This window comes from Dama dama, chromosome 5 (assembly GCF_033118175.1).
Source record: "Dama dama isolate Ldn47 chromosome 5, ASM3311817v1, whole genome shotgun sequence".
NCBI lineage: Eukaryota > Metazoa > Chordata > Mammalia > Artiodactyla > Cervidae > Dama > Dama dama.
Genome location: NC_083685.1, coordinates 90,962,068 through 90,976,575, shown reverse-complemented (window position 1 = coordinate 90,976,575; position 14,508 = coordinate 90,962,068). Strand labels below are relative to the sequence as shown.

The window sequence follows — 14,508 nt, the reverse complement described above, 5'->3', positions numbered from 1 at the left end:
TAACATTGACAAATCATCATCTGGATGGCAGATGAAGAAAGAGCAGAGCAGGCAACAGGTGTGAATCACCTATTCCACTGAAATGGGTACCCCAGTCCTCCCCAAATCCCAGTTAAATTACATAAGTGCTAAAACTGATGTCCCCCGTCTCCTTTAAATTCCTGGAGAAAGTCGGAAGATGCAACTATTAGGGAAACAAAAATGAAATAACTTGACGTTAAAATCAAGTCAGTTTTGTTCATATTGAGTAAGTAGATACAGATACATAACTAAGAGGAAATGGTCATTTTCTTCCTTAGTCAAGTAACAACAATCTCCTTTATGGAAAATCTTGAGCTCATCTGTCATCAAAAGCAGACATTCTATTCAAAGCCTGACTGTAACTGTGAAACATTGTTTTTTACCTCACTTTTTGTATAGTATCTGCAAAGATCACACTAGTGTTTACAAACTTTCAAACTGAAAAGGTAACAATAAGAAGGAGAAAAGAAAGATTAAACACCAAACAACTCTATGCCAAGCCCTACCGCTGCTACCTTTAAAATCATCATTCATTTCACAGACATGTTACTTAAATAACTTCAGCTTAGGCTAAAGGTACCTTCAGACTCTTAGGCTGTTGTCGAACCTCCATGACATGCTTTCGCCTTAGCTCTCGTTCTCTTCGCTTATTATATTCTAGCTGGTTAGTGAGCTCAGTTTGATGCTGCAATCTGATCAACTCACAGCGCATCTTCTGAATTGTGTTGAGGTGGCGGAACTCCAGTTCTTGCATGGATTCATGCTGTCGCAGTAGCATGGCATGCTCTAAGTCCTTCTGAGTCTGTCTTTTATTTAACTCCTAATCATAATACAAAAGACAAAGGTATATTTATCGCTGTACAATGCCAGGGGGAAAAAACCCTAAGAAACAGATTAACCAGGAAATAGATGTAATCTTCAGATTCAATAATGACTGCACAGTAAATATCAGATTTTATGACCTATACAGTAGTAAATGGGCAATTAGTAAAGACAAATTTCCTTATTCTATTCATTTACTATTCATTAATACTATTTTATGCCATAAGCTTAAAACATATCAAATCTCAGTAGACTTAATGTCCTTCTTTCTTTCCTTCTTTCACTGTTTCCCAATTTTATATCTGAAGAGAACCCCAAAGCCATTTTTTAAATTTCTTCAGAGTGTCCTATCCAATTCTATTACATGCAGTATACCCAGTATAGCGTAATGGATAAGAACATGGACCTGGCTCTGCTACCTACAGTCACCAAGTCCTTGGGTTAGTTGTTTAAACCTGCTGTGCTTTAGTTTTATCACTTTTCAAAGAAATAACAGTGTAACTATTATACAGATTTAATGTAAGGATGAAATGAACTCATAAACGGAAAGTTCTCAGAATACCTAGCACATGATGCTCGATAAATGTTCTAATTCCTTTTTTTTTTTTCCAGATTAAAAAGAACAAGTGTACAACACACACACATGTCAAACCTGTTCCCTTTGCCTCTGCAAACCCTTTCTGCAAAGGACAATAGTTTGAAGAAAATGCTTCCCAACCTTCCCCATGCTACTGTGCAACAACTATTATAGAAAAACATATAGTTTAAAAACTGAGTAACAATATACAATACAGGCATGCAATGTGCTTTCTTCAGCTAGCAATATAATGGACATATATCCAGATCTGATCAGTATATACACATCTTTTATTTAAGTTTCACCATAGGTTTCTGCTTTGAAATACTATAATTTTCCATTTTTTGCTTTATAAAAAAATTTTCATTAAATGTTGATGCATCATGCATCATATAATCATGTTATTATTTCTTTAGGATTGATTTCTAGAAGTGGATTTGTAGGTAAAAGCATATGAGCTCCAAAAGGGTAGTATCAATTTATACTCTTACCAACATTGCACATTTCCCAATGCCCTTACTAGGATTCAATGTTTCCAGTCTGTTAAACTGTACTTATTTAACTGATGCAACTACTTTAATTTTAATTTCTTTAATTATTAGTAAATTTGAACAATTATGCTATACTTGACGTTTATTTTAAGCCACTCTTGGAAATAAGCTAATCTGTGCTCAGAGGTATCCCTGAAACTGAGAATATTTGTTTTCCCTGACACAAGAGTTTCTATGTTTGCTCAATTAAGTACAGGATTATAAAAAAAGTATTAAATGTTAACACATAGGGGATGTAAAGACTAGAACAAAACAAAACCAGTGACTTCATAAAATTTTCATTCTAGGCAAGAAGAGAAACTTCTCCCCCAAAAGAGTGTGTGTATAGGAGAGAGAAGTGCAGAGGAGAATATTTAAATAAGAAGGAGGATTTGGATATTAGGGGAGGCATTTCTGAGGAGAGACGTGAATGGGGGGGAAGCAAGCCATGTAGATAATCTAGGAAAGAAGAATTCAGGCTGAGGGAGGCGCAAGTGCAAAGGCTCCGAGACTGAGAAGGAACTAACATATTTTCAGAAAAGATTCCAGTTTCAAACGCACCTCCCTGACAAGGTCCTGCTCTAAGTTATGACGCCCAAGTAACATTCTTCTCTTGAAGCGACGGCATTCCAACTCTAAATACTGCCTCTGACGCCGTAGAAGATTAGCCTCTTCTTCTGCTTGGAAATGCTGTATATTCTCCTTCTGCTTTGAAAGCCACTCCTGTTTTTCTTTTTTCGGGGTGCTCTGATTTTCATTCAGCTCCTGGCAACATAAAAAACAATTCAGTTCAAAATACATAAAAATCAACTGCATAAATATATCATGTGGTATCTGGTATTAAATAAAAGTACCTCCTTAAGCTGCTCTTTTCGAAGTTTATATTCTCTTTTCTGAGACTCCAAAAAGCTGTTCAGTTCTTTCTTCTGTTGGGCCTGAATATGTTGCTGAAATTTTTTCTCTTCATTGGCCATCACTTTAGCCTATGAGAAATTTAAAAAATGGATCAAATTAGTTAAGTAGACAGATTCAAAGCAACAGTTTAATATATACCACTTAGGATAAAATCTGTATAAGCATTACCAAAATAAGAACATCCAACAAATTACTAATAAGTATTACTTAGCATCTTATTTCAATTTCAGAGAACCAGTAAAATGGGACTCATCTTTAAAATGTTGACCTATTACAGAATTAAAAAGCTTTCACCTTTTTAAAAATGTAACAATATGCCCTCCAATAAAAAAATAAGCATTTATTAAAAATATAATAAAATCATGACCTTTTATCTAGATTGACTTGTATATTATATACTCTTCTTCAAAGTAAACCCTGACCTTTAACTTATATATTAAATAAAAATGTTAAATATTAGATACATATATATCATACTATTTTTTATTTCTGATTATATATGCAGTGTATATTCATTGTGGATCATTTAGAAAATACAGAAAAACACAAAGGAAAAAAAACCTTGTATGATTTTAGCACTCAGAGAAAAACAATAAAAACATTTTGGTACACACCTTTCCTATTTTTTCTATGCATGCACGCATTTTAAATAAAATCTGTAATCACATTGCACATCCTATGTCATGATCTGCTTTTCTAAATATGTTAGTATCTATCTCTTCCCAAGTTATTAAAAATACTTTCTAAGGCCCAACAGGATTCTAAATATCTATACATTCTTTAATCAAATCAATTCAAAATTAAATAATTATTTACTCAATAAATTATTTTGCCAATTCTCTACTATTATGAGAGTGGGTCTTTTAATTTGGGGGGGGCAGGGAAGGTGAACAGGGTAACTATAATAAATAATGCCTCAATGTGGACTAGCTAGATATATTTCTAGATATTGTGTTAATTTACTGAGAAGCTTACATTTTACTTGACAAATGTTGACTATCAAAATAAAATTTAAGTGATGGGACATCAAAAACATCAGGTTTCCCATAAGAAGAATCCTAAAAAACATATACTTAAATCATATAGTAGAATGACACATTTGTAAATAGACAAAATGGGCCAAATCTTAATTTGAATCTCTCTTATTATCTCTAACATTTTGTTATATTACAGTAATCTTTAATTATTCTGATATTAAAATGCAACTATAAATTGAAGGAAGGTTTCCAAAAAACACACAAAGAGAATCACAAATGATTTTTTGAGACCTAAATCACCTATTGATAGATGATTAAGAAATTCCTCATACTATCAGAGTACCTAGGGCCTAGAATGGTTGCATGATTTACCCACTGTGATACAATAAAACTACGAGCATTAAGAAATAATCCCACGTCTACTGGTCCCCAGACTTAGTACCTGATACTATACATGTTATATAAATGCTTCTCTCTATTCCCAATTGAACTGGCTTGGTTCTAGAGAAAATATCCTAACACCAAAATGCCAGCTTGGTTAACTCTGAGATGCTTATGATCTGCAGTACATAAATTAATAATAGTGAACCAGCCACCTCTTTTTCCATAGCAGCCTGATGTTTCTTGATAAGTTTCTCCATTTCTGCAGCAAAATTGTTACGCTGAGTTTCAAGATCTTTGTCTAATCTGAGGCGATGTTCATCCATCTCAGCCTTTAACTTATTTTCCAGAGTCATCAGCTGCTTTTGATGTTGCCGCCTCATTCTCTTATAGCCAGACATTTGTTCTCTAAGCTCAGAGTCCTGCTCATGTTCCTGCATTTGCCTTGTAACCTAGACACACAAACAATAGAGAGAAAACAATAAAATAAAGCAAAACATCTTTTCTTTCAGAAGCATTTTAGACCACTCTATTATTTATCCAAGTAGACAATTACTGTAAGAGATTCCAATGAGCACTTTCCAATTAAAATTCCAGGTGATCTTTTAAAGAAATAGACAAGCTGGTTCTAAAGTTTATATAGAAGTGTAAAGGTGCTACAAGAAGCAAAACATTCTTGAGGGAAAAAAAGTTGGAAGACACACATTTCACTAATCAAAATGGTGTGGTACTGGTGGAAGGATAGGCTGAACAGATCAAAGGAACAGAATAAAATCTAGAAATAGATCATATATATTTTAGTCAACTGATTTTTCTACCAAAAAAGTCAAGTTAGGTCAAAGAGGAAATAAATGTATTATCAAATTATAACTGGTTCTCTGTATACAAAACATAAACTTGACTTCTATATCACTCTACATCAAAATTAATTTGAAAAGAATCATTTGACATAAACACAAAATCCAGAATCATAAAGTAGAAGAAATCACAAAATATCTTCATGACTGTAGGGCAGACAAGTATTTCCTGGGCAGGACACAAAAAGCACTGACAATAAAGAAAAAAATGTGTAAACTGATTTTTTTTAGTTGAGGTGAAATTCACATAATATAAAATAAATTATTTTAAAGTGAACAACACTAGCATTTAGTATGTATATGTATTTTTTTAGTTGACGGTTAGCATAATGTGTACCACTAAAACTACTTCAAATTGAATACCTAAGATCTATGTATTTTATTGTATGAAAAAAACCCAAGGCAGAGCAGTCAGACTGAGTTTTAGTACATGGTACTTTTATTGAAAAATATAGCTATGCATATCTTTGTACACAAATTTACCTACTGTATGAATGTTTTATCTGAAATAAATAGACTTAATAGGTTTAGGGATATGGATCTTAAGTTTTCTAAATCCATAACTTAAGAGAATTCCTCCGGAATTCCCTAGTGGTCCCGTGGTTGGGACTCTGTGCTTGCAATGCTGAGGGTCTGGGTTCAATCCCTGGTCTTGTAAGCTGAGTGGCATGACCAAAAAAAAAAGTTTCCTCAATTAATTTGAGGGAGCCAAAATTTGAGACAGAAGGCTTGCTTGGGAAACTTTAATATGTGCCCAGTCACAAAAATGTTTTCCCAACAAGCTGGCCTTGTCCAGGTATTTGTTAAAATGGTCATGAAAAAACTAAGCAATCTTTTCTACTTGCTCTGTTCAAAGAATTATTTACATGTTGAACAGTAGGAATGACTTGACTTATCACAGGGGATGGTGTTTATCTTTTTGTTTTTTAATTTATTTTTATTTTTGGCTGGGCTGGGCTTCTCTAGTTCCTGACTGCAGGCTTTCTCTACCTGTGGCAAGTGGGGGCTACTCTCGAGTTGTGGAGCACAGGTTTCTCACTGTCATGGCTTCTGCTGTTGCGGAGCATGAGCTCTAGGCGCTTGGGCTTCAGTAGTTGCAGTACATGGGTTTAGCTGCTCCTTGGCCTGTGGGATCTTCCAAGACCAGGGACTGAACACATGTTCCCTGTGCTGGCGGGTGGATTCTTAACCACTGGACCACCAGGGAAGTCCAAGGGATGGTGTTCTTGACCCCAGATGTCATTCAGATTCATGGGACACAGCATGAGATTTATAAGATCTGTTATGTAGCTGATAATTCAGACAATTTCCATATTTTTTTTCTGTCATATTTACTAATAACCTATTTCCCTTTGGTATCTTAACATCTTTCTATCCCCACCTTTATCATGTTTTGGTCCTACATATCTGACTGATCAGGGTTATAAGTACCCCAATATAACAACATCCTTGTAATGAACAAATAATCCATTTTCATTATTTGGGAAATCAGAAGAACTATATTTTAAGTATACCAAATTGGATTACTTGCTATTTCCCAAACATTTCCCCTCATTTTTGTTAGCCTGTCAATTCTTAGGTGGAAACCTCATTTTTTCTCCCCCCGCCGTGCCTAAAACCAACTAATTATTAAAGGCTCAAATGATTTATAAATACTCACCCTAAATCAAAGATAATCTGAATTCCTATTTAGTACCTGTTAGCCCTCTGGGTTGGAGAAGGCAATGGCACCCCACTCCAGTACTCTTGCCTGGAAAATTCCACGGATGGAGAAGCCTGGTAGGCTGCAGTCCACGGGGTCGCTAAGAGTCGGACACGACTGAGCAACTTCACTTTCACACACTGGAGAAGGAAATGGCAACCCACTCCAGTGTTCTTGCCTGGAGAATCCCAGGGATGGGGGAGCCTGGTGGGCTGCCGTCTATGGGATCACATGGACACGACTGAAGTGACTTAGCAGCAGCAGCAGCAGCAGCAGCAGCCCTCTGGGTTGGGAAGATCCCCTGGAGAAGTGGATGGCTACCCACTTCTTTCCTGGAGAATTTCATGGACAGAGGAGCCCGGTAGGCTATCGTCCATAGATTGAAAGAGTTGGACACAACTGAGCGACTATCACTTTAAGCCCTCTTAAGCATTTAATATATTCTAATATATTAGTTATTTGTATACACATATCTCAGAGTGCTTTCTAGAAGTTCTTTCTCATAACAGGTAGTTAAATGTTGAATAAATGTTTGTAATACAAAATACAAAAAAAAAAGTATAAAATTATACTTGAATATAGATGCCAAGGTCTAACATGAAAAATGTATTTCTAATTTGGGGTAGTACATACCAGTGATGCCGTCCGTATAGTAGCAAAGTGTTCTCGATTACGGTAGTGCGATTTATGACGAGATACTTGGGGCGGAGATTGTGGATCCGATGCCCTTGTTCTAGGATCTCCTTCTTCTCTGTAATTTTCTTCCTCCTAGGTAAAGAAACAAACATTATTATCTGTTGTGAACAAACACAGTTCAGGTGAACTTTCAAGAAAATTAAATTTTAAAGACAAATGGATCAATAAATCTCAAAGACATAATTCTAAAAAGCAAAAACAAAAAATGGGAATGTTGACATTTTATTTTCAACATAATTTGAATCAGGAGACATTATTTCCTCAATGGATGAAACAGTATACAGAATCAGGATAATGAAACATTATGGCTAGATTTATATAATATTCATTAAGCGCAAAATTACAAAGCCTTAATGTAACTTAAAAACAAAGATAATAAAACATGCAGCCAGTATTTTAAATAGCAGTAGTAAAATTAATTACTCTAGGGCTCTTGGGTTTAGGAAGTAATAATATAGTTTAAAAAAACTTTATAATACTCTTGCCACTGGTCCAAAATAAGTAAACAAAAAATAATTGTAAAAATTTTAAGAATCAATGTCTTTCTTGATACATATATATTACTTCAATTACTGAAAAGGAAGTCAGTTAGCAACCAACTAGTTACAGGAAGGCAATGGCAACCCACTCCAGTACTCTTGCCTGGAAAATCCCATGGACAGAGGAGCCTGGTAGGCTGCAGTCCATGGGGTCGCGAAGAGTCAGACACGACTGAGCGACTTCACTTTCACTTTTCACTTTCACGCATTAGAAAAGGAACCGGCAACCCACTCCAGTGTTCTTGCCTGGAGAATCCCAGGGACGGAGGCGACTGGTAGGCTGCTGTCTATGGGGTCGCACAGAGTCGGACACGACTGAAGCGACTTAGCACCAGCAGCAGCAGTTACAGGAGTAATCTTTTTTATGGCTGATCCTCTTGCCTAAGAATATAAACTCTCCATTTCATCCTCTACTCAGCCCCTGGTAGCCTCTAATCCATCTTCTATCTCTATGAATTTGCCTATTCTAGGTATTTCTTATAAAAGGAATTATATAATATTTGTCCTTTTACATCTGACTTATATCACTTAGCATAATGTTTTCAAAATTCACTAATGTTGTATCATGTATCAGAATTTCCTTCCTTTGTATAACCGAATAATATTCACCATGTGTATATACCATGGTTTTGTTTATCCATTCTTTCCACCTTTCATCTGTTTGTGTCTAATAACTTTTTAGGTAACACTGCAAGCTGTGAAGTTAAAAAAGGAAACATTCCTATTAAGTGTTAAAAGGAGCTATCTGATCTTAAAATATTTTCAAGAACATTTAAAATTTTGCATTCTAAAGTATAATGACTAATGTAGTAAATACCCATTATTTCCTAAACCCAGAATTTATTTTTTCCATAATTATACTCTAAGTTTTATTTTAAAGCTGTAAACATTATATGGATAATGAAAAGTGACCAAAAGCGCTTTTGGTCACCATCCATCCTAATCCTTTCTCCCAAGCTTCAAAAATATCTTATTAATATTACAATGAATTTCATGAGTATACCTACTATTTTTAAAGTACTTCATTTTCCATCTAAGTGACTTCAAATAATACATTATATACAGTATTTCTTCTAAGATATTTTAAAAATATTCTTTCCACATTCTCAAGGTATTAGTTTTACAAATGCAGACATTACACTGGAAATTAACAAGCCTATTGCCATTTTCAAATAAGTTACCTAAAACTGTTCCCAACTTCTGAAACAGGAAAAAAAAAAAAATTAAACTCCTCTTAAACTAACCACATGAAGAAAATTATTTACCAAAGCTGATTTTTTTTTTTTTCACTGAAATCCAAATACTCACAGGTTTTAAGTGGATGACAGAACTATTAGACATCACTGTGTGGTCTCCCTCCATCATATCTAGCTCACTCTTGTCATCTGAGGCATCTGGAAGACTGTTAACACTACTACTTTGGCTACTGGCACTGATGGACATACTGGGAATAGACTGATTACTTCCAACACTATTCACTGTTCCTGTCCGTCCAACACCATGATCTTGTTCCTAGGGAAGAAAAGAGCAATAGGTTCAAATATCTCCATCTCTCTTGATTTCTTGAATAGAAGCATCAAGCACACTGCTTGGCCAACAGTCTTTAGAAAGTCAGAGGTCTATCATGAGACATTCCCTTTATTTGGTGAAACCAGGGAAGTTAATCCGTAACAGAAAAATAAACAAATAAAAATGACCAACAAATAAATAACAAGAACCTGACCAACTACGTGAAGTCAATTTATCAGTTTTGGGTTATTTCCAAAGTAAAGCATTTTCTCTAAATTGTCTGCCATTTTTTGAAATCCATTTTTACCACACATCTCATTGGGTATAGAGAGAGATCTTGCTCATTTCTCAATAATTCCCATGGTTAAAATAAGCCCCAACCATGAGAATTCCCTGGTGGTAAGGTTTAGGAGTCCAGCACTTTCACTGCCAAGGGAGGGCCTGGGTTCAGTTTCTGGTCAGGGAACTAAGATCCCACAAGCCACAGGGCGTGGAAAAAAAATAAATCAGAAAAACAAGCACCAACTTAAAAAAAAAAAAAAATCCTAGAAACAACTCCTTTTAGTTATTTTTTGTTGAAGTCTTTTGTAAGTATATTTTTCTTACTTAAAAATTCTACCACCAAAGAATTCCTATTTTTCTTAAATTAAAAATTATGTATTACATATGCATATATACACACACACATATATATAAAATTACAAGAATGTTTTTCTGAAGTGACCAGGCAAGTGAAGGTATCTACATACCAACATTTTAGTAGTGTTACCATACCAAAATTCTCTAAGATATGGAGAATTTAATATAGACATATGGTATATACAGAGGAACTTTTCTTATATCTCTAGCCTAACAGAGATACTGTTATATAGATTTAACTACATGAGAAATTTATTAATTTCAAAACTTTATTTCATGTATCTAAAATACCCCACAATAAAGTAACCGAAAGCAATTTTCAAAAGACTATCATAAGAACTAAAAAATGAAAAAACCCAAAACTGTCGGTTAAGAAAATCTTGCATTTTATAGCTCAGTAATTGTGCAGCACTATTAAAAAGTAACTAGCAGTTACTAGTTTCCAAATGTAAAATGATATTTCTTTCTCAATGGAAAACAGTAAAAAACAAACCAAAGGTCTGGAATTCTGACAGAAGCAAAGAAAAGTAAAAATACTTATAGTAAAAAAGCTTTATATGTATATCTCAACGTGAGAAAGTTCTATAACATATCCATTGCAAATTTGTATTCCCATTCTCCCTAAAAAGCAACATAGAAAGAACTTGACCTTGAGAGTGAGAGCTATCTGAATTTGAAACCACATGCTTCTACCTACAGTGAGTAAACCACTGAGCCTTGCTTTACACATAGCTTCAATACTTTGGCTACCTGATGAGAAGAGCTGACTCACTGGAAAAGACCCTGATGCTGGGAAAGACTGAAGGCAGGAGGAGAAGGGGACGACAGAGGATAAGATGGTTGGATGGCATCACTGACTCAATGGACATGAGTCTGAGCAAACTCTTGGAGATGGTGAAGGACAGGGAAGCCTGGTGTGCTGCAGACCATGGGGTTGCAGAGAGTAGGACACAACTGAGTGACTGAACTGAACTGAAAATAAGTATTTCAGAACTGTGTAGATGGAATGAAACTACGCAGAACTGAAAAGAAATGTCCTTGGTGATAGAGTAGAATGCTTAGTAACTTGCTAATGACTTGTCAGTGAGTACTGTCAACTTCCAGAGTCTATAATTTTATATATTTTCAAAAGCATGTCTCTCGCAACTGGGCCAATAAGGCAAAAAAGGGTTCAGTGGCTAAGATGTGAAAGGGACAAGATTAAACAAAGTTGAATTTATTTAATAAAAGACGTTGCTGAGCTTTACTATATATGCCAAAGTGCACAACAAAGGGACTGAATTTAAAGAACACAAAAACCGTTTTTCCCACATGGGATTTTACTGGACCAGTGTTAAGAAAACACAACCTGGGAACCACTGATATAGGAGATTCATGATGTAAAAGATGAGCTCCACAAGAAAAGAAGCTGATGAAGAGAGCTCAGGATTTGATTCATTTCTAAATTACCTCTTCTTCTTCCTGTGCTTCTACTGCTGGTCCATTATGTGCCTCCTGGAACAGGAGTTTCTTCATCTTTCGATACTGCAGATTGTCCAGCTCTCTTACTGCATCTTTTGTCCTCTGAATAAGATCTATTAACACTGTTTCAGGGCGCTCCCGAAGAACAAACATGTGCTGGATAAAAGAATGTAAAAGTCGAGTTGAAACCTATATACTTTTCCATTAATACAAATGTATACCTCTCTCAGCTGCAGAAGGAAATGGTAACCCATTCCAGTATTCTTGCCTGGAAAATTCCATAGACAGAAGAGCCCAATGGGCTATATATAGTCCATGGGGTTGCGAAGAGTTGGACACAACTGAGCATGCACACATGCCCCTTTCTTGGACTCTAGAGTTACTATCCTAAATTATCATCATAGATAATGCATATAATCTATAGCTATTCTATTTCTGACTTCTTATACTTACAAAATCATTATTTATATATATTTACTCCGTGCCTACATTTTATACAAACTTTGGTCAACTAAAAATGTAGAGTTGAAATGATAAAAGGGTTTAATTAAATACTAAGAAGTAAGCCCAATTATAGCCCTAAACAAATGCTAAAAAAAGGTTTACATATTCTTAGAACTGCTGATTTCACAGAAAAGGCATGTCAGTTCTGAGTTTTATTAGGTTTCAAAAGAAATGCATTTACTGATGGTGAATTATGTAATATAACCTGGATATTGTGGGTTCCTTTATGTGTTGCATAAATAATACTCTTCATAAAACACTACTAGTTGATTAAAAGGCATTATATTATCAGTGATTTTTACTAACATTAAATAAAACTTAACCTTATCAAATAAGGAAATGTAGAAAGAATAATTCCACCTTTAGAGTATCACTGCTACATTTTGATACATTTCTTTTCAGAAATTTTCTATATACAGATTTTTTTTTATAGATAGTAAATATATAGATGGCAGAAAGACACTTTCTGCCCTTGACTTCATGAGATGCCCCTGAACTTCTGTAACACTTACCTTTGTTGTTAGCCAAACTGACTTCTTCTCTATGTAAAGAGTTTTAACTATACCATATTTGGTTCTGCTTCACTATCATAAGACTGTTATTTCAAATTCGTAAACATAATGCCTACAGAATATTTCATCAAAGGTTTATGCCAAAGTTCCATTACCCTAATTCTGGACAATTATTTCCAACTTCTAATTCAGAGATAAATAGCTTCACAGAATTCTTTAAAATTTTTAAAAATTCATTTGAATTTTTTTCTATTTTTTTTCTTTATGATGAATCATGAAATAAATGTCAGGCCAAAGGGAAAGAAATACTTGCTAGATATTTCCTATCATTTCCAATAAGGCTGTGCCAATATATGCTATCAACTAGGTAAATGAACACTATATTCAGACTTGGAACCTAATCACCAAATACCAAATACCTGGGCTTGGTAGGTTGGGTTATACCCAAAGAGCTACTTTCACCTATATTGGGCAAGCATGAGAAACAAGTCACATTCTTCCTTTTTCCTGAGCCTTAGCTTGGTATGTATCACTATTTATCAATACAATATTCCATATTCTTACCCCAACATCATATCTTATATTTCTAAGTCTGCCAGTTTTCTACATACAGATCTTGCTTATTTTTCACTAATATAATTCCCAACTATACCAAACCTTTTATTGCTATTGTGAGTACCAATTTAGTCAGGTTTTCATTTCTTTTCTAAGCAGAGTGAGCTTACTGCCTAAAATTCCTCAAGCATTATTGAAAATCAGTACTGCTCTTCTACACACTAAAGTTTCAAATAATACTACTGAATATATAAGATCCTTGGAATTTCTTTGTATCTTTAACTGAGGTGCACTGATGAAAATAAATTTAATCCATTTGAAACTGTAAAACATTCATGCAAAAATAGGCTACTTAAATTTTATAGTGAAAAACCAATAAGACTTCTTAGGGTCACAAAGAAAATCAAATCCCATTTTACCACTGCTTTATCTAGATGTTTTAAGAACTATATTAAGCTCAACACACTATTACTGCTATTGATACAATGGTCAACTGCCAAGTGAAATAATAAATTTTTGAGAACAGGAAGCATATAAATCTCATATTTAAACGAGGCAATGAAACTTGGTGAAATCTGAAGGGTTCACACGATTTAAAAAATCTTTTCATTGCTAAGTTAGAAAAATTTATTTTCAAAACAGAAACAAAAATATGATATCCATTTTAACAATTTCTTTTAAAATCTCTTTTCTCTAACAATATTTATGTAAATACATCACATATCATTTCTATTTCCTTCATATTACTTTAATAGAATACACAATTAGTATTTTAGTTAAAAACCAGTAGTAGCGCATACCTAATACTGATTCCAAATCAAAGAAAAATAACACATTAAAAAAATTTCTTAGGAGTAGAAAACAGTATAATTGAACTGACCTTTAAAAGTTCCTCTGATGTAGGGCGATCTTGAGGGATTTTCTGGAGGCAAGAATCTACAAAGTTGCGAAAATAATCAGACCTATTGTAAAGGAAAGTATCAAGTGAACACATTGCTATTTCCTTTAAAAACACATCAGCAAAACAAAGCATGTGCCTACTAGTGGGAGGTGGGGATGGAAATGAAACAATAAAAAAAAAAAGCAGATATAGATATATTTCATATATGTCTATGAATGTATCTATGAATATATCAATGAGTCTTCGCCATTTTCCAAAGATAAATTTGCACAGATTAAATTTCTGCTCCCACAATTAAAATATCACAACACATTCTATATTGAGGGAAAGTTAGAAAAGCCAATATTTTCTTTTTTTGCATTCAAATCTAGGATAACTTTCTTATTATTTTTGTCCCTATAAGCCACCTC

General features: G+C 34.4%; 1 protein-coding gene across 3 annotated transcripts in view; it reads right to left on the bottom strand.

The window, feature by feature from the left end:
- Positions 1–14,508, bottom strand: part of TAOK1 (TAO kinase 1) — a 96,473-nt gene that overhangs the window by 16,771 nt on the left and 65,194 nt on the right. For 2 of the 3 annotated variants that reach the window (XM_061142964.1, XM_061142966.1), the window contains exons 10-17: positions 14,078–14,159; positions 11,615–11,782; positions 9,326–9,529; positions 7,416–7,550; positions 4,439–4,675; positions 2,805–2,933; positions 2,512–2,715; positions 602–841 (exon numbers count right to left, since the gene is read on the bottom strand). In XM_061142964.1, the coding sequence (XP_060998947.1) occupies positions 602–841; positions 2,512–2,715; positions 2,805–2,933; positions 4,439–4,675; positions 7,416–7,550; positions 9,326–9,529; positions 11,615–11,782; positions 14,078–14,159 (1,399 nt within the window). The remainder of the gene's footprint in view (positions 1–601; positions 842–2,511; positions 2,716–2,804; positions 2,934–4,438; positions 4,676–7,415; positions 7,551–9,325; positions 9,530–11,614; positions 11,783–14,077; positions 14,160–14,508) is intronic. The other variant, XM_061142967.1, reaches the window with a different exon arrangement.